General features: G+C 37.9%; 2 protein-coding genes across 3 annotated transcripts in view; one reads left to right on the top strand and one right to left on the bottom strand.

Annotated features, from left to right (window-relative positions):
- The window catches only part of C8H2orf80 (chromosome 8 C2orf80 homolog), a 43,134-nt gene that overhangs the window by 9,674 nt on the left and 12,816 nt on the right, over window positions 1–20,644 (bottom strand). Inside the window, exons 3-8 of one of the 2 annotated variants that reach the window (XM_063428807.1) lie at window positions 20,237–20,318; window positions 16,396–16,469; window positions 13,707–13,791; window positions 13,060–13,137; window positions 5,655–5,742; window positions 3,040–3,131 (exon numbers count right to left, since the gene is read on the bottom strand). In XM_063428807.1, the coding sequence (XP_063284877.1) occupies window positions 3,040–3,131; window positions 5,655–5,742; window positions 13,060–13,137; window positions 13,707–13,791; window positions 16,396–16,469; window positions 20,237–20,318 (499 nt within the window). Of the gene's footprint in view, window positions 1–3,039; window positions 3,132–5,654; window positions 5,743–13,059; window positions 13,138–13,706; window positions 13,792–16,395; window positions 16,470–20,236; window positions 20,340–20,644 lie in introns of both variants that reach the window. The other variant, XM_063428808.1, reaches the window with a different exon arrangement.
- On the top strand, window positions 7,718–10,897 carry LOC134570826 (gamma-crystallin 1-like). Its single transcript, XM_063428806.1, has 3 exons — window positions 7,718–7,799; window positions 9,645–9,887; window positions 10,565–10,897. The coding sequence occupies exons 1-3, from the start codon at window positions 7,791–7,793 to the stop codon at window positions 10,838–10,840; spliced, it is 528 nt and encodes a 175-aa protein (XP_063284876.1). The 5' UTR covers window positions 7,718–7,790; the 3' UTR covers window positions 10,841–10,897.

A 20,644-nucleotide genomic window follows, 5' to 3' on the forward strand; every position in this document is an offset into this window, starting at 1 on the left:
CACACAGGCAGACAGTCATAAACAGACACACATCCACACACACAGGCAGACAGTCATACACACACAGGCAGACAGTCATAAACAGACACACATCCACACACACAGGCAGACAGTCATACACACACACACAGACAGTCACACACACACAGACACACAGACACACACACACACAAAGGCAGACAGTCATAAACACACACACACATCCACACACACACACAGACAGTCACACACACATAGACAGACAGTCATACCCACACACACAGGCAGACAGTCATAAACACACACACATCCACACACACAGGCAGACAGTCACACACACACACACAGACAGACACACACACACACACAGGCAGACAGCCATACACACACACACACACACAGGCAGACAGTCACACACACACAGACAGTCACACTCACACTGACAATCACATATAGTTACCTCTGTTCATTGCAGAGGCAGTGCGGGTCCAGGAGACTGTTTGTTGGGGAAGAAGGGACTCCTTCACGCTTCCCCTGCAGCAGATATCCGGCACTTTCAGCTCCGCCCCCGCCGCATGGGATGCTCTGCCCCGCTGCAAAGAAAACTCCGCCCCCACCGCATTTTAAGCTCCGACCCGTCACAAAATGTATTCATTTTTATTCCGGCCAGCCATGTGTGAGCTGTGTCGGCCACACGGTGCCCCCTGCTCCATGGCTCGCACACCCCTAAGGCCCGCCCTGAGTCTTCTCCAAAGGGTCCTCAGTGGCACAGTGGGCACTCTGTTTGGCCAGCTCTGCCTCCCCACAAAGGGCTTCCAGGCCAGCAGCACCTGCTCTTCCAGTCCACCATCCTGCTAAACTTAACCAGGCCCTCCAAATTTGTCTCCCACTGTGTCCACTCATCTGAGTCTGGCATCACTCAGCCCCAACTACTAGTCTGCCTGAGACCCCATCATCACAATCCAGCAGGGCTCGCAGCAAAGGGGACACTATCTAGGTCCCCTCCTAGCCCCAAAGGTGGAGATACCTGCGATCCAGTGCCAAGACAATCCAGTAACTCAGAGACAAGGTAGCAGATTCCAGGGCTACTGGTAAGTAGCAGATGCAGTCCCCAGATCTGCACCCTCTTCCTCCCCTCAGCCTCCAGGAGTGTTATGGAAAGAGAAATTCACCATATTGGTATCACTGTCCGTCACACAGAGGAGGATGGAAGAAGTCAACCGAAAAGCAAATACTGCACAATCTTGAAATTGAGCACGCAGATTGAGATAACCCCAACCATCATAGGAGGAGAAGCAGGGACATCCAGAAGCCTCTTCCTCATTGTGTGCTTGTGGTATCCCCTGAAATGAGGATGATCCTGTTGCGAGAGCATGGTGTCACATTTAGAATAGACAGGTCCCATAGACAATAGTAGGCCAAAGAGACTGGAGACAGAGTTTAGCTAAATGGGCTTTGCCACAGTACCCCTCTTTGTACTGGGGGCTGTCCATACCTCTTCTGTGCCTCTATTTTCCTGTGTTGCTACTGTTCATTACTTGGGGAGACAAGTAACACATTATTACATTTTGTCTTTTCGTATGGTTGTTCGGTATTATCTCTATTTCAGCTGACTTTCCCTATATAGTTCGACAAATGAAAAAGTACCGAACAACCAGGCCACCCATAAGAGGAGCGTGGCACCAATTGACCTTCCTAACCCTGTTCACATTTCCTTAACCACAAACACACAAACCAACTGGGTGATACCCTGGGTGGCCGCCGTTCGTTTATGCGAACACGTGGCAGCGGCCATCTTAGAATACGAATTGCACCAGCGAGGTTTGGTCGTCGAGTGTCTGGAACCCAAATCGGACACTCGACGGCATGAACACTGCTGAGACTTCAGGAGAACAGAGTGGCATTCGGTGAAAAGAACCACACGAATGAGATTATTTCAATGAACTAAGGCACGAACCATCTTTATATGCAATTTCGTGTAATTAAGACTTTCGAAAGTAGACCGATCGCACAGCCCAGTCGCATGGAACTATTTTGGGCATACACCTCATGTGCGGTTGGTAAAACTAAGACTTCCATGGAATTGCCGAACCCCTGAACCAATCTGGCTGATTTTTCAGTATGTTGCTCCTCCAGATTGGGGTGATCAGGGGGTGTCTGAATTGTGGGAGTGGGATATGTTTTTAGGGTATTTCCGAAAATGTATACAAAATTTCATTTTTTCATTTGGAGATAATTGAGTTGAACAGTAATTAACTCAATCATCTCCTAAGCAGAGGGGAGGGATTGTGTGGAATGTATGGGAGTGACTCATTACCAGACTCAATGTTTATTGGCTGTTTACTGTTTTTCCCTTTGCCAAACAAGGTTCATCTGGGTGGTAACCTTGTGGGAAAACTTGCATAAAAGGCCAGCATGGCACATTAAAGTCGAGTTCTGCTCCTAATACTGTTGTCCAGTTATTAGAAAGGGTGATTGGAGATTTGTGTATTATTCTATACCTCTGCCTGTAGTCCTGAAGTATCCTGCTTGTTCCTGAGTAGCTGTTAGAGTAACCAACAGAGGAGAGTCCCGGCTAGGACTAGCGCTCCGCTACACAGAGGCTATCTCCACAAAAAGCACATCAAAATATTACTGGTGACTCGTTAATGCCTAATTGGCTGAAGGGTAGGAAAAGCATGATGTATGTGTAGTTGAGAATTCTTTCCTTAGCTGTTCAATCTTGTTGGTAAAGTAGCATGCAAAGCGATCGATTTTAAGGTTAATTTGGGGGGTGGCCACAGCAGGGCGAAGAAGATAGTTAAAGGTATCAAAGAGACGCCTGGGATTGTGGGAGCATAAACTAATGAGAGAGGAAAAGTATGACGTTGATATAGAGTAGGTATTATCAATTGCTATCGAAAAACTACATTTCTAGTTTGGTTAGATGGAAATGCTTAGTTGTTGTTGTTTTTTTTTTTTTTTTTTTTGTTTATTAATTTGTGTTGTGTGGAAAACTAAGGGTAACACTTCTAGATATACAAATATCTATTGAGGACAATATTTTTCACCTAGACTTACAGTTTCATGCTGGTTTACAGCTGCAGTCTGTGGTTTCAACCCTTTTGCTGTACTGTTAAAACTTCTACTTGTGGATTTATACATTCGGCTACCTGGACAAGAAAAATAAATCTTATTAATACATTAACAAGAAATGTATGTACCTATAGTATATGCAAATATTACTTTTCTATTGTGCATAACACATTTGTAACATTGTCAGTGATTATGCTCCTGTTTATGTGAGATCGCACTAATAACTTAGCAAACGAGTACATGCAAATAGCAGTGAATTCTCACTTATTCTTTAAAAATGTATTACAAATTGTAAAGTTTATTTATTTTTTTATTATGTATATTGGTTGTTTTGAGAAAATTTCACTTTGTTATCTGGTTGAGCCGCCATGTTGGGTCAGATTCTACTGGCATCTAACCAATTGTTGCTCAACATAACTTGCTTGCTGCTTAGAGGGTCCCTTTAAGTACCTGCTGTTCAGAGTTACTTTGATGCTTAGTGGGTTCCTTTAATGTCAGAGTAGTTTTACATTTTTGTATCCAAAAACAAGAGAGCAGTGACAAGTACACTAAAGGGGCAAGGGTGCAATAAACCTCTGGATCCGCAGTCCAGGTAAATAGTCAGATTAAAAAAAATTTAAATAACAAATAAGGATACATGATTAGAATACCTACAGGGTTATTAACTAAAGTGAGAATTCAAAGTGAATTTCAAATTTAAGATCAAAATAGTCAAACTGGAAAAATTCTCTAGGTCACCAATGCTTTCTGCTTGACTACTCTGGCCTAAAATTGTAGATTCACTTTGAATTCTCTTTTTAGTAAATAACCCAGCTAGTGATATGTATCTTATATACTTACCATCTTCAGATATCAAAAGGCCTTTCCCGTGGCTGCTCTTGTGACAATGGCTACATTAATACAATGAGCATTTACTTAACATATGTATTTCGATAAGTGAAGGAAGGTACCGGGAGTGTACACTTATTTTTATTTGCATTTTAACTGAATACCTATTTTATATACTGCTTGTAATATGTGTATTGTTCTATGTTTACTTTCTGTGAAGGTACCATATCTATACACATATTTATGAATTTGTCCATATGATTCTATGGGAGTGCAGTCATGTGACTCTGTTACTTCAGATAACACGATTCTACAATGTTTTACTGGCCACTATTGTGTCATGTGACCAATAACTAACCTGTGATTGCACTTATTTTCACCATATGTAACTAATGAATTGTTTGTATGAGATGAGTTGACAAAGGCCAGCATGGTGGCCGAAACATTGTTTTCTATGCACTGATAGCTAATAACAAGGATTGCTGACTACTGAGAAGGTGTATAGGACCATCAGTTTTATTTTTTAACTCACTAGTTTTATATTTTTGTCACAATTGTAGCACTCTACACCAGTGACGTATTTATAACTAGGCCAGCAAGGCCTACAGCTACGGCAGCACTTTGTAGTGGGCATCACATTTCTCTACCATTTATTTTCATAAATAAAGATGTTAGCTCTGACTCTAGTGGTTTCCATTTGTAGAAAGCCACTGCTAACAGGAACGATGCACTAGGAAGTAATCCTGGTAGTTGTCTGACATCCTCCAATCCTTTTTATCATTGGATATGAGACCCAGCATGTTCATTGTATGACCTCCCTCTTTAGAAGCAGGATACAGCCAATCCACATCTGTACAAAAATCTTCAGCTTGACCGCCTGTAGAACAGAGGGCCCATCAGACGGCCTACCATCATTAAAAATACTTCAACGTCTGCACCCAACAAGAGAGCATAGTGCATTTTTACTCATAATCTATTGTATAGTTTGATCATGATGGCCAAAAAAACCTATAATAAGCAAAGATATGTTGGTCTTGGTAGGTAAAATAGGAGGTTCTGAAAGGATTACTCTACACTTTTTCTCATATCCTATCTTTTTTTTTTATTCTGTGAGTTGTGGTGGCATCTGACATGCAAAATGTAGGTTATTATGATCAAATTAAAAAAAATATCTAGCTTGTGTTTCTCCATTATTATTTTTATTTTAAAATCTGGAACATAAACATCTAATTAACTTAAAATTATTTATTCAGCTTTGCTATTTTGTCTAAATTCTGTAAGGTGCCAAACCTTTAGTTTAATAAAATGACTTCATATGGAATGAGTGCTTCTAATCTTTCCCAACATAAAATATAGGCACAGAGCGAGAATGAAATGATTGTCATCTAAAAGGAAATTATAATTTTGCAAACACTTAATCATTTCTTTCTAACACGATGTGTTTATAAATAACCACTCTGAAGTATTTCACACCAAGTACAGTATATGACAAAGATGGTATTTATAATTCTGTTGTAATATTTCAAACTGTTAGGTGAACACAATGAAAAATTTAATTTATGAAAATATGCACATTTTTTTTTAAATATAAACAGCAATCTATATATAAAATTGTTGATTTATCCTAGAGCGATTTTCTGCAGTTTTATTTCTGCTTTAAATAAATACCATTCTAATTATATTGAACAGAGAAAAAGTTAACTATAATCATATTCACTGTACAGCACCAATTAGTAGATCTGTCCTTCCTACTGATTACTTCTAATACTTACAATGCTTCAACGCATGTTCTGCAGCCTGAGGGGCAGTCAGCATGGCAAATGGATGTAATGAAAGATTAAAGGCCTGTGTCCAGTGACCCTAAAAGAAAACACTTATAAATAAATAAGCAAGGGAACATGTACTAGCATTTCAAAACTCGTATTTATATTTAATGTTGGAAGCTATTCTAAGATTTCTGATTATTTTAGTTATGTTAATGAAAATACAGATACTAGATTAATGAATAATACATAAATACATTAAGTTCAAGGTGGATCTTTATTTTTTCTTATTTTGCCTTATAAATGTATAAATCTTTAAATATTGTGTAATTCTAGAAGGTATCTTTTCGGTTATTGTAAAAATGTAGGGTCTATTTTAAATGGTTGATTTCTCTACTTCCCTGTCGTAATGTTAACATGTCTCACGACTAATTAATATTGTTAATCAGCATTCGATTATTATCAGGAAAATAGACCCAGAATGTTAAATTATACACCACCACAGCAACCTCAAGATATTAAATATAAGGGAGCAATGAGATGCACGTAAGTAATTTTTCTTTTTTTTCTTATTATTATTAGATTTTTCATGGGCAGAATATAAAGACCTCTAAGCATCAATGGAATAGTATATTAAGGGGTAATTGTTCAAATTATTTTCATTTAATTATAAACCACCAGCAGCTTCCACATTCTGATAGATACAATGTCACAAAAGATTAAATGTGTGCTTACTACACAATGAAATATAACCTAACATGTGTAGATATATGTCTTACAGAAGGATAGAGGATTACCGTATGTTCTAGACTTGTGCATAATTATTTTGAGCTCATTTGTTCATATCGAATTCCTTTAAAACCCACACCCAAATGAATCCATCAGTCTGGGATTTATCTTTGGAGCCATATTCAATTGACAAGCCAGGTAAAACAAATGTTTGCAAGTGCATTATGTTCTTGCAAGTTTACAATCTGACAAGAGTAGGTTGGAGGCCATTTTCTTTAGGGCGACAAACCGGTTGCAACTTACTTAAAATGGATGCATTAGTAGCTCATAATTCCTATTAAATACAAAATGTTTCTAACAGTTTTTTTGGACCAGTAAAATAGTGGATCAGTGAAAGAGTTAGAAAAGAGAAGAAAAATATATAGCTAGTTGATTCACCATTTGGATTAAATTAGTTTGAATGTAGGTACAAATATTAATAAAGTTCAGCAAAATAAAAATAAGCAACTATTTTTTTTTAGCATATTAGTGCTTCAAACATTTTTCTCACTTTTAAAAATAAATGAACTTATTTTTAACGACAGCATGAGGTATCGATTTCTCAGGCAGTAGCTGTGCACATAATGTTTTCGAAATATTCTATTTTTAAAAAAAATTCCTAGAATCAATGGTTTCAATATTTCACCAATAAAAAAAAAAAAATTAAAAACAGAAATTGAGGAGAAATTATCATAGCGTATTATAATATCCTCAACAGATATTCAGGAGGATTGTTTTCCCAAAACTAGGTTTTATAAAAAAAAATGTTATAACTTTTTTTATTTTTTATGAATGTAAAATATTTTTTATCCCTATTTTATGTTTTAAATAATTTTGCTTCATAATATTATCAGTCAGCTATAGAAACCGAAATATGATATAAATGTATTGTTCTCGTATAAATGTCACAGTTTTAACTCTCAGTACTACGTGTTCTACAGAAAGAAATAACAGAAAATATCGTAGGCCTTTATTCTAGAATATTTCTTTATATTAATGCTATGTTTAATTTTAAAAGAAAACATTGCTTCCGTGTACTGGAAATATGCTAAAACGTTTACCAATAGCTATTCATAAGGTATCCTATTAATTCTGCTGACCTTATGTATGACGCTTGACATCCTTTCTTTGTTTTCGGGAATTCTGCAAAGCGGATTTTGCCTAAGCGTTAACTAGAGAAAGAAAATTCTCCAATAAAGCGTGACAGCCTGTGTCACTGAATTGTGTAGGTCTCATTTGCTGAGTAAACTACTTTATGATTTACACAACCAGCTTTCTGTGACCCTCCCCGAGTTCTAAACAAGAGTATATAAGGGGCTCCTCAGTTAACTTAAAACAGTGTACACAAACTCATCCGCTGACAGCTGAACAGCCAAAATGGGAAAGGTAATGCTAATAGCTCACATAGAACAAGCATAGCAATTAGATAACATGAGTGTTTCTCATCTGTCAGTGTTAGGCTATGTCTGCATTAAATTGTATGTCATAATAACTATTTTTTGTTTGTTTTTTGTGGTTGATTAATTTTATTTCTGAAATTATTAGTGACTCCAAGGTTTTTTAATGCACATATCTGGATACATCAGTTGATTGGAGCTTTTAAAAAACTATAGGAGAGATTTTTCTTGTAGGAAATTTTCAAATACATTAACTGATTAATGTTTAGAAAATTTGAAGAACTGAAGAGGGATAAAAAAAACCTCAAGCAATAGCGATTATGCTAAATTCAGAATGGCTACTAGGTTTAGGTAATAATTGAAAATATTTATACAATGACTTAAATAATTGTGGCAGGAGACAAGAACAGAGACAAAGAAAAAACAAACATGCACAAAGAGAGAAAAACAGAAAGAGACAAAGTGAAAGAGAGAGAGAGAGAGAGAGAGAGAGAGCAATAAATAGACTGATGGACATTTAGTACTCAACATATGTGTAATTAAAAAATGTTGATTTATAAGTGTCATCTATGGCCTGATTCAATCAAATAACTAATAATGTAAATTGAATTCTGGACTAAACACGTTGGCGTGTACCATGCATACCTGTACATGACCTAAAAGATCTAAAGATTGAAACAATAGTTGTTATAATGGGAATTTATAGGTAAACTAAAGCTTGAATGACTTTGTATAAGTATGGGGAGAAGTGACTTCCTCTTGCAGTTGTGATTCAATGCATTTTCTAGGTACAGGTGTAAGTCCCAGAAAAAAAATATAAAGTATAAATAAAAACTGTTTCCCCAAAAATTTATTTTCATATAGAAATATTTGCACATTACCTTTCATACTTTATTAAATGGCAATTATGTAGGAAAATGTGTGATTTTATTTATAGTTTCAAAGTAAAGCAGAAATGTATTATATCCAAAATCTACATTTTAGCCCTCTCACTCTCTCTACACTGATATAGCTGAACAGTAATGTTGGATCAAAGGAACACTATAGTGTTAGGAATACAAACATGTATTCCTAATGCTATCATGTCCTAATATCTATTCAGGTACCACCCCATGTAAAGGAATAAAAGGCAAGTATTACTTCCCTTTCTGCCCTCATATTGCCTGTCTCCATAATCCTGCTCCAGAGGAAAACATTGGGAGGCTAATGCGGATGCACAGCAAAACGCCACACTGAGCCAATCAAATGATCTATATGAGAACAACTGATTGGATACCTGAGTTTAACTCCACTTGTGCGGTGGAAGCTAGAAACCAGAAGCATGTTAACCCAGCAATGTAAACATTGCCATTCCTACAGAACAACAATGTTTCCAGTTACAGGGTTCAACAGGGACATGGCAACCAGACCACTTCATTAAGATGAAGTGATTTGGGTGTCTTTAGGGTCCCTTTAAAAGGAGAGGTGAAATAAGAGGAGCAGAGGGAGAGTAGATACTTTTTTGACTTCTTCAGTACAAATAGCAGTTGGTGAAATTATTCAAATAATTGAAAACCTAACAAAACTTAAATGTAAAAAATCCTAAATTAGATTGTATTTAAAATCCTAGAAAATATGTATTGTGTATAACTGTATACATTAAGTTACTTTGGGCTACTGCATATGAAAAGAGACTCAACTAAATTGGCAGAAAGAGCATAAAATGCATTCAAAAACAGAAAAGGGTTCAAAGATTGTCAAAAACATATAAGCTAAGAAACAAAATGCTTTAAAAGAACTATTTATTCTTAATATATATATATATATATTTTTTTTTTTTGCTTTCGATATTCAGATCATCTTCTACGAGGACAGAAACTTCCAAGGCCGCTCCTATGAGTGCAGCTCTGACTGTTCTGATCTTCACTCATACTTCAACCGCTGCAACTCCATTCGAGTGGAGAATGGAAACTGGATGCTGTATGAAAACCCTAACTACTCTGGCCACCAGTACTTCCTAAGGAGGGGAGAGTACCCTGACTTCCAGCAATGGCTGGGATTCAATGACTCCATTAGATCCTGCCGTATCATTCCTCAGGTATCCTTTTCTAAATATATATATATTATATTATTTTTCCTAAATATATTTTCTAATCATATTTGTCTGATTATTATCAAACAGTTGTGATGCTTGAAACACTCCTTACATTTTCTAAGAGGAACACATATTTAAAGGAGAACTGTCACTTTCCAGAATGTTTAATATTATGTTTACGTATGCCCTATATTTAACAAATATGTATTTGTGAGGGATGAGAAAGTAAACGTAGAAATCCACACCTTATTAATCTGCAATTTAGCTCCCTGTGAATCATTGTTATAAACTCTGTCCTTCACATCTGGCAGTCAGCATAGAGAGAAGGAGAGAAATGCCTTGTGTGAACTGGATTATGATGTAAGGTCTTAAATCTTTAATGAAAAGTTAAAAGATTATGGAGCATCTCACGAAAAAGGTTAATATACATTATAGTATTTTTTTTCCAGTTTTTTTATATAATGGGGCTAAATTTAAGATAAGAGCCAGTTCTGCTGTAAGGGAAATCCTTTAACTATGCCAAATTCATTTTTACATTTTTGCATAATAATTATCTTCGCATATAAAGAGATTTTTGGACACTCACTGAGAAGTTTAGGTATCAGTCCCTGATTATTATTTTAAACCATAGTAACAGTTAATATATGTTTGTTTGGTTGTTTGTTTGTTTTTTATTGTAGCAACGTGGCTCCTACAGAATAAAAATCTATGAAAGAGAAGACTTCAGAGGCGAGAGCATGGAGTTTGTCGATGATTGCACATCTGTCCATGAGCGCTTTAATTATCATGACATCTACTCCTGCAATGTGTTTGATGGTCACTGGATCTTCTACGAGCTTCCAAATTACAGGGGACGCCAGTACTACCTGAGACCTGGAGAGTACAGGAGATATACCGACTGGGGATCTATAAATGCCAGAGTTGGCTCTTTCAGACGTGTCAGAGAATCCTATTAGACCAAGGTGTTGATAAAACTTAAATACCAGCTTTGAAATAAAAATTAACCTACAATACTTCATTTTGTTTAATGCTTCTTCCTTGAACATAGATCAGTGGTTTTATTCAATTGTATTTTAGTGCTCACAGAGGGTAAATAGAGGAAGTTTTTTTACATTCAAGGACAAAGCACAAAATTGTTAAGAAATCCTTGATCTGGGTATGGCCTACCCTTTTCTAGTTCAAGTCTTCCTTTTCTAAACCATATTTTTTAATTGGAAACCACTTTGTTATATTAAGTTTGGAACAAAGCAAATACAACAATAAGGTATGGTCACCTTCACTCACCTCCCAAATTGAGGCATCATTGTTTTTAAATGTAACTGAAATCTGAGAACTTAAATGAACACTGTACTATTAATAAAAATATATTATTATTATTATTATTATTATTATTATTATTATTATCATTCATATAGTGCTAACACTGTCTTCAGCACTTTACAGTTATACAATAGATACATGACATGTATAACTAATGTTGACAGACAAAGAGCTGATAAAAAATGCCCTTCTCACACACACCACATAGGACGAAGGGGAAAAGGAACAGAAGAGGAAAAACAACATGTTGGGGGTGGGAGGGGTAGTAGAAAGAGATCATGCCTGTCTCTAATTAAGTTTATAAGAGTGGTGTGCAGAATAACCAGAGAGTGAAGGGAGATGAAAGTGGACTATGGAACCTAGTGAAGGGTGAAGGTATGGGGGGAATATTGGAATATAGTAATGAAAGAAGACTCATCCAGAGAGACGACAGGGTTTTCGAAAGCGTTTTCAGTAACATCTTGAAGGACTGGAAACTATGGGAAAGTCTACAAGGATGAAGTAAGGCATCCCATAGAAATGACGCAGATAAATGCTGTAAATGTAGGAACGTGCAAAGGTCAACAGAAGGGACATATTTGATATTGAAAGTAGAAATGTAATGAGGAGTGGAATTGTTAAAAAGCTTTGCAAGTTAGTGTCAGTAGTCATAATTGTATCCTGATGGGTACAGGAAGCCAATGTAAGGACTGGCAAAGTGGAAAACTGTGAGTGTTGCAGGAAAATAAGCCTAGTGGCAGCATTCATTACTGACTTGTCTAGTCACAATGGACACCAAGGACTTGGACTGTGGACTCGGCAAGGGGGGTCCAACCGGCTTGTTGCAGGCCCGTTGTGGGTCTGGCCACAGGTCTGTCTATTTCTATGGGGGGAGATATGTGATGGATGGCCTGATTTGTTAAGCGCGGGCCACAAGCTTGCCGCACCATTTTTGTAACTGTTTTACATGTGTCTTGATGCCGCTGTGTTGGGTGCCTGAATTCTACATAGAGCAGTATGTGTGTCTGTATATGTAGCTGTGGGTCAACAAGAGGGGGGGGAGGCAGCAGCTCTATTGACTGAAATGTCTTGCTTGTCTGTGCCTCACCCCCTTCCTTTACTTGTCCTAGCAGGGCATGTCTGAGAGACACTGCCAGCCCAGTTTAAACCAGCTGCTTTATCCCTCCCCATCCCGCATCAGCTTCTTGAGATTGAAACCCCTGTTGTTTTGTGTTGGAGACCCCATGTAGGAGTCTGTGCCTGTAAAACCTTGTGAGGCAAAATAAACGGCGGTCATTCCTGTTGTACCCTTCATCAAGTCTCGTCTGATGTTTGGGTAACCAAGGGCTCTGATCACTGATTTACTTGGGAGTTGGGAGACTTATAACGGAGTATAGGGGATCTATTACAGATTAAAAAAGGGCGATGTGGGTATTGGGAAGGTTGATAAAAAGCAAGTTATAATAATCAAGGTCAGAAATGATAAGGGCATGTATAAGTGCCTTAGTTGCATCTTATGCAACTAACATTTGTTGAATAAATGTAAATGTTGCAACCCCTTACAGGCCTTTTTCAAGCCAGGCTGAAGAGAGACCAAAAGGAGGTTGAAAAAAAAAAATTTTTTCCACAAATAGAGCATATGCTGCTATATTTAGATGTCTTTCTTTTTGCCAAATTGTATCTGTACCCCAGTTTGAAGTGCTCATCCTTTCTTTTAAACACTGTGCTCTCTTTTGACCTCAAGAAGACTCTTGCTAAGGGACCATCCTATGTTCAGTAGTCAAACTGACATGAATTGGGTCCAAGTAAATTGTTGAAGAACTTCCAAGATGAACATTCTCAGTTAATTTAATATTTCATTAAAAAAAAATCTTACCTTGGTTGAATTCTGAAGCTGTGTTGCTGAATTTTTGTTCCCATAAATTTCAAACACATCTTCCACTGGTAGATGATTCTGTTGTAAATGTATGATATGGATAGCTTCTGAACTGAGTAACAACAGATGGCCCATAATGATCTATATTTTCTCAACAGGACATGTAAATTGATTTATCCTTTCAGAATAATCAAATAAAATTATGCATAGACATACTTTGTGATTTAAAGAAGGCCATAGCCTATACGTTTGTCCACAATTCACGTGTTTAAACAACATCTATAATAACAATTCACTGACTTACTGTTCCTGGTTTGAATTGGACCATAATGGAGAATTGACATGTAGTTTATATAACTGTAACTATATAATTATTATGAACACACCATAATGCAAATATGGCAGTCACTGTTTAATACCAGTAGTGAAAGGTCCATCAGTTTCATATGGGTCCATAGAATATCCACCTTAAATCAATGCAACATCTAAAGAAAAGGGATGTCTGTTGCGCCAAAGCATTATTAATTGTTTCCCCACAGTATGATACAATGCCTTGACATGTTGTAATTGCCATTTGCCACGGGTTAAATTGACCCATTAACTTTTGATAATATATATATATATATAATAATTTATTGGATTCTTACCATTACTGTTCCTGCAAAAGTGGATAAAATCATAGCTTCCCTTTCCATCCTATTGGGGTATTTGTGTTGGTTCAGAGGCAACTTTCTACAAAGTTAACACAAAATGAATTAGGTAATTTTACATCCTGCGATTTCTAGAAAAATACAGTGAGGGGAAAAAGTATTTGATCCCCTGCGGATTTTAAACGTTTGACCACTGACAAAGAAATGATCAGTTTATCATTTTAATGGTAGGTGTATTTTAAAAGTGAGAGAGAGAATAACAAAGAAAAATCCATAAAAACACATGTCAAAAAAGTTATAAATTGATTTGCATGTCAATGAGTGAAATAAATATTTGATCCCCTATCAATCAGCCAGATTTATGGCTCCCAGGTGTCTTTTATACAGGTAACCAGTTGAGATTAGGAGCACTCTCTTAAAGGGAGTGCTCCTAATCTCAGCTTGTTACCTGTATAAAAGACACCTGTCCACAGAAGCAATCAAATTAATCAAATTCCAAACTCTCCACCATGGCCAAGACCAAAGAGCTGTTCAAGGATGTCAGGGACAAGATTGTAGACTTACACAAGGCTGGAATGGGCTACAGGACCATCGCCAAGCAGCTTGGTGAGAAGGTGACAACAGTTGGTGCGATTATTCGCAAATGGAAGAAACACAAAAAAACTGTTAGGCTCCTTCGGTCTGGTGCTCCATGCAAGATCTCACCTCGTGGAGTTTCAATGATCATGAGAATGGTGAGGAATCAGCCCAGAATTACACAGGAGAATCTTGTTAATGATCTCAAGGCAGCTGGGACCATAGTCACCAAGAAAACAATTGGTAACACACTATGCCGTGAAGGATTGAAATCCTGCAGCACCTGCAAGGTCCCCCTGTTTAAGAAAGCACGTTTACAGGCCCATCTGAAGCTTGCCAATGAACATCTGAATGATTTAGAGGAGTACTGGGTGAAAGTGTTGTGGTCAGATGAGACCAAAATCGAGCTCTTTGGCATCAACTCAACTCGCCGTTTTTGGAGGAGAAGGAATGCAGCATATGACCCCAAGAACACCACCCCCACCATCAAACATGTAGGTGGAAACAATATGCTCTGGGGGGGGGGGGTTCTGCTAAGGGGACAGGACAACTGCATCAAAGGGACGATGAATGGGGGCCATGTACCGTCAAATCTTGGGTGAAAACCTCCTTACTTCAGCCAGGACATTGAAAATGGGTCACCGATGGCTATTCCAGCCTTACAATGACCCAAATAACACAGCCAAGGCAACAAAGGAGTGGCTCAAGAAGAAGCACATTAAGGTACTGGAGTGGCCTAGCTAGTCTCCAGACCTTAATCCCATAGAAAATCTGTGGAGGTTCGAGTTGTCAAACGTCAGCCTCGAAACCTTAATGACTTGGAGAGGATCTGCAAAGAGAAGTGGGGCAAAATCAATCCTGAGATGTGTGCAAACATGGCGGCCAACTACAAGAAACATCTGACCTCTGTGATTGCCAACAAGGGTTTTGCCACTACTAAGTCGAAGGGGTCAAATACTTATTTCACTCACTGACAAATCAATTTATAACTTTTTTTAAATGCGTTTTTCTAGATTTTTATTTTTTCTGTTATTCTGTCTCTCACTGTTAAAATACACCTACCATTAAAATTATAGACTGATCATTTCTTTGATAGTGGGCAAACGTTCAAAATCAGCAGAGGAGCAAATCCTTTTTTCCCTCACTGTAGAGTAAATTTTTATCCAGAAAATAAAATCTTGTTTTAGCATTTCTAAAATAATCTAGGTACAGGATGCCAATTTAATATTACCGTGCCGTTTATACTATATAGCAGGGGTAGGCAACCTTTGGCACTGCAGATGTGGTTGACTACTTATCCCCTAATGCTTTGCCAGCACATCCACAACATCAACATCTTAACTCTGCTAAATTGTGCCTACCCTGCCTAATAAATTAGGTTATGATCATTTAGGTAAAGAGTGGTACAATTTAGTTAAGAAACAAAAATTGGTATGTATGTATGCAGGACAGGGATAGCACGGGGTTGAGGAATGGAGCATGTCAGAGAATTATCAGCTTTACGTTGTTTAAAAATTATGAGGATGATTTGCCAAAACAGGTGTGAAGCTGGATGCAATACATTAAATGTTAAGAGATATTCTATAGTTTTCTATAATGGTTGTTTATTACTTAGCATTTTGCATCCATAATACATATGTTTCTGCTTTGATAATTCCCCCCTGTATGTCTTAAATAGCACATGACCTCTGCGGTAGAGGAAGCTAGGGCTCTATAGCTACAGACTGATAAGGGCGCATTCTCCTAACCGAGAAAGCTTGGGAGTATTATTAATAGTCATATTGAGTTCATAATCTCCATAATATAATAAAATCTTTCTGAATAATTATCAATAAAATAAAAAATGCATTATTCTGAGACAGAGGAAGGTTGATGATATAGGATGATTTGGTCTGAATAAAGCATGCGACAAATTCATTACAATATTTGAAAAAGAGTCATTTTTTTACCCAAAAAAAATTGCTAAACCGATGTCAACTCACTGTTTAATGGATATGCTTTAATACATTTAAGAAAAGAGATTAAGGAGATTGTTCACTAGCAAAGAGTTGTGGCATATTAAGTAGCACAAAATTTAAACTGATATAGCAAAAATGTAATGCATACTTACATATTTCCTTTTTTCAGCTCATCAGATGTGCTAAGCCACTGTAATGCAACACCAATAGCGAGGTCATAATGAGCCTAAAATACAAAAACATAATTACAACTTAACTTGAAGAAGTGGTAGACGTATAATGTTGTTTAACAGTCACAATGCTTTCCTATGGACGCAGGCGTCTTCTCACTGTGAAAATCACAGTGAGAAGCACACAAGCGCCTCTAGCGGCTGTCAATGAGACAGCCACTAGAGGCTGGATTAACCCAAATATAAACATAGCAGTTTCTCTGAAACTGCTATGTTTATAGAAAAAAGGATTAATCCTAGCTGGACCAGGCACCCAGACCACTTCATTATGCTGAAGTGGTCTGGGTGCCTATAGTGGTCCTTTAAATATCCCCATAGACATCATGACATTTAATAATCTAAGCCCAATATGTTGTTTACTCTTCTGTCACTCATGCAGGGTTATTTCACAATAGGTGAAAATATAGGTGAAGCAGTTAGACTGTAAAAAGCATCTGAAACACTGCTAGCAGAAAAATGATCATTGCTATGTACCAATGAACATATCCTTAACCCGTTCACTCTCAGAATCACGTAAAAACGTTTTAGCTTTCATTTACTTGGCAAAATTAAATTAAGACCATAGTTATTTTTATATTCTTTTGATGTCATCAGTAAGCTGTACTGCTAGTTATGTATTTAAGGTCTGACGAAGCCCGGAGGAATAGGGGCGGGCGAAACGCATCACTGGATACGTCACTGGGAGGCAGAGCTTGTACCCAGCAACTGACAAAACCCAAAAGTATTGCATGCAAGTCAGCTTTTTATCCGCGTTCTGCTCGTTTGTGAGATTACTGTATGGTATACCCACCATTGCTTCGTGTAAGCAGTTTTAATTTGTTTCTTGCAATAAATGTAATGTTATGCTGTGCCATTGGGGTTTCCTGGGTCTGCCATCCCTGCAGCTATTACTCATAAGCGCTACGGAATCTGTTGGCGCTATATAAATTGCAATAATAATAATAATAATAACGATTGCCCTTTTTGGAATAAAGGTCTTCTGGTCTGAGCGTTGTGGGAGTTATTCCCTCTCAAGTGTAGCTTTTATCACCCAGAGCCAGGTTTAGTAGGGCTCTGGTAAATGTGAGCGTAACCCACATATGCGTATATCAACAATTTTTAATAACAATAATCTGCACTAGATTGTGTTTGTTAATTTTTTACAGAATCCTTTTTGACAACTGGATGTTAAAGGGAAACTCCAGTGCCAGGAAAACAACCCGTACACGCGCGTTAGGTCTCCCCATAGGAAAGCATTGAAAAAGATTTTCAATGCTTACCTATGGGGAACTGAGCGATGCTGGAGGAACTCACACAGCGTGAGGACGTCCAGCGACGCTCTAGCAAAGAAAATCTTTGCTATGAATCAGGAAGGGCCCTCTAGTGGCTGTCTAGTAGACAGCCACTAGAGGTGGAGTTAACCCTGCAAGGTAATTATTGCAGTTCATAAAAAAACTGCAATAATTACAGCTGCAGAGTTAAGAGTAGTGGGAGTTGGCACCCAGACCACTCTAATGGGCAGAAGTGATCTGGGTGCCTGGAGTGTCCCTTTAAGTATAATTTAAAACGCAACACTTGTTTTCTGGTTGTTGTTTTTTTATAATCATGTCTTTAAGGTCCCGACAAATACCTATAAGCAGGCTCTTTGAATATATTTTTTGTCACGCTTACTATATATGTGAAAATAAATATTTTTACTTTTATACTAACATTTCAGACCATGTGGGAAATATTTCAAGATAAAGGACACAGTATACTGTGTAAAGGTTTTCATTCCCGAAAAGTCTATAAAGGATGAATGCATAAATGGAAAAAAAAAAATGTGTAAAGTTACATAATTTGAATTAAGTTTGTCTGAAAAGCAATCTATAAACACAATTCTTGTTCTATTATTTACTTTAGAATAAGTCAATTGCACACCTAATATCCCATGTATAAAAAAACCAAAAACAAGACAAAGGCATTTTTGTACCAAAATGTTAGATGATGCGGGGTCTTCTGGTCACAATAACTAGGTAAAGTGTCTCTTATACAGCAATTATCCTATGCCTTGTCTATTGTATATTTATTGTTTTTGTTATCCACCTTTTCCTATCTTTTTTTTTTCACTCATTGATTCACATAGTATCTATAGGAATTGCTTATATTGCTAAAAAGTGATTTCTGTATATAATAAATATATTATATGTAACCCCTCTGGAACACAGTGATTTCTGCTTTAAGAACTATCCTGCAGTTCCTATGGAGTGACCAGCAGAGGGGGAACTCCTGCAGCACCTGACCGGATATGTGCATGTCTCCATTTCAGTTTCGGCTGGAGGTTTTTGGCAGTTGCAGTTCAGAGAAGGGAGGAGAAGGAACCCTGCACAGCGGGAGAAAGAGGTTTCCGGAGTGAGAGCTGCTGAGTCCAGAGTGAACCCCAACTAGAAGGAGGATTTCAGCAGTCATCTACATCCTGACTCAGGTACAGAGCGGTTTCTTGCTACGGAAGGAGAGAGAAGATCCCAGAAGCAGCAAGAAGCAGTGTTTCCCCTTCTGACTGGCCCTGATTACATTCGGTGTGGTAAGCCTCCATACTCTCCCCGTGTACACAGCAGGGCACCCTGACTTTGGGCTGCACAGTTTAAAGACTGGACCCCTATTCTTACTGATTAGTGGAAGCCCTCTACAGTTTTCCAGACCCATCGGTGGATTACAAACAGCTTACTGGGCCCCAACTAAATGCACCGACCTCTGGTACCCAACGGCCACTAGGGCGAAGGCCTAAGGAAGGGAGAAGGAGGGCGCAGTGTTACTGTGGGTGGGCATATATGTGAGGTACTCCATTATGACCCCGTTTTAATTATATTGTATTCTATTGGTGTATATCACATGTTGCGTTAAATTCTGCTGTGCAATACAGAATTCTTTAAATAGATAACCCTGTGTCAGTTGTTGCTGATATAACCTTGTTCCCAGCGGGACCCCACATCCACACTCTGGATGTCCAGCTTCGTGGAGGCCCTGCCATAAGTGGGTACGCCATCTCCCAATTGGTGGAGGCTCAAGATCGCCTACCGAGCAAAATGAGGTAACCGGGGTGAAGGACCCCAGAGTAAAGGGGGGCATAAAGAGGAAGATCCTGTTACATATATATGAATCATGTTTCATTAGAATCTTATTTATTTACTTACTTATTTTTATTTTTGTGTCATCAAATAAAGCTTATTTTTTCATACATTGGCTATTATGTGTGCGATTTACTTTTTCTATAGTATCTTTGATGGTACCACCTAGAGGAGTGGTCTGCAACCTTTTGCACCATATTTTCTTGATACACATGCTGTATAGAAGTGGATGCCCCTACATATCTGAACTTTTTTTTATTATTTACCTGTGTGTTCGTTATGCATCTCTTGTTTCAGATAAATGTTATGATGCAAGCGTGATACATTAAGCACCTTCCGTGGGGACGTGAGCATTAGAACTGGACCATTGAGCAATAGAAGAATTCCTGGTCCGAGGAATCATGTTTTGTTTTAGATCAGGGTGCATGTTTGTCGTTAGCCTGGTAAAGAGATGGCAGCAGGATGCACTATGGGAAGAAGGCAGGCCAGCGGAGGCAGTGTTATTCTCTAGGCAATATTCTGCTGAGAAACCATGGGTCCTGGCATTCATGTGGATTTTAATTTGATACATACTACCTATCTAGAGATTGTTGCAGTTCTTTTATTATTATCAGTATTATTGCTGTGAAACAGCTTCCATTTCTAGTGTCAGGAACTAAGATAATGAGTCTACATACCATTTCATCCAGCAATGTGGATTCTTTTCGCCCCTTTGGATCAAACTCCTTTTCTCGAAGAGTAGTTCCAACATAGTCACCCCTTCAAAAAGAAATAATTCTACTGGTAAAAATAAAAAGAAATGGACACAGAAATATTGAAGTGGACCTTGCACCCACTTATCACTTGATTTACACCTTAAAGATAAATATGCTGTGATAACCAAATTGCTAGAAATATATAGATTACAATTATATGTCCTCTGTTTTTTTGATAGACCAATAAGCATAACGTATTCATAGCAGTACTGTAAATGTGACAGCGAATAGGTTGCGTTCATGGCCAAAATACATCCCCTGTATGCATTATGTGTGTCCAAGGTATACATTATGGGCCTGTTCGTAGACAGGTTGTATGAGCTGACACAT

This window comes from Pelobates fuscus, chromosome 8 (assembly GCF_036172605.1).
Source record: "Pelobates fuscus isolate aPelFus1 chromosome 8, aPelFus1.pri, whole genome shotgun sequence".
In the NCBI taxonomy this organism is placed as follows: Eukaryota; Metazoa; Chordata; class Amphibia; order Anura; family Pelobatidae; genus Pelobates; species Pelobates fuscus.

Bases quoted from the DNA above. Each gene is read 5' to 3' on its own strand.
- LOC134570826 (XM_063428806.1), top strand. The intron at 9,888-10,564 runs GTATCCTTTTCT...TTTTTATTGTAG, and splicing joins CCTGCCGTATCATTCCTCAG to CAACGTGGCTCCTACAGAAT.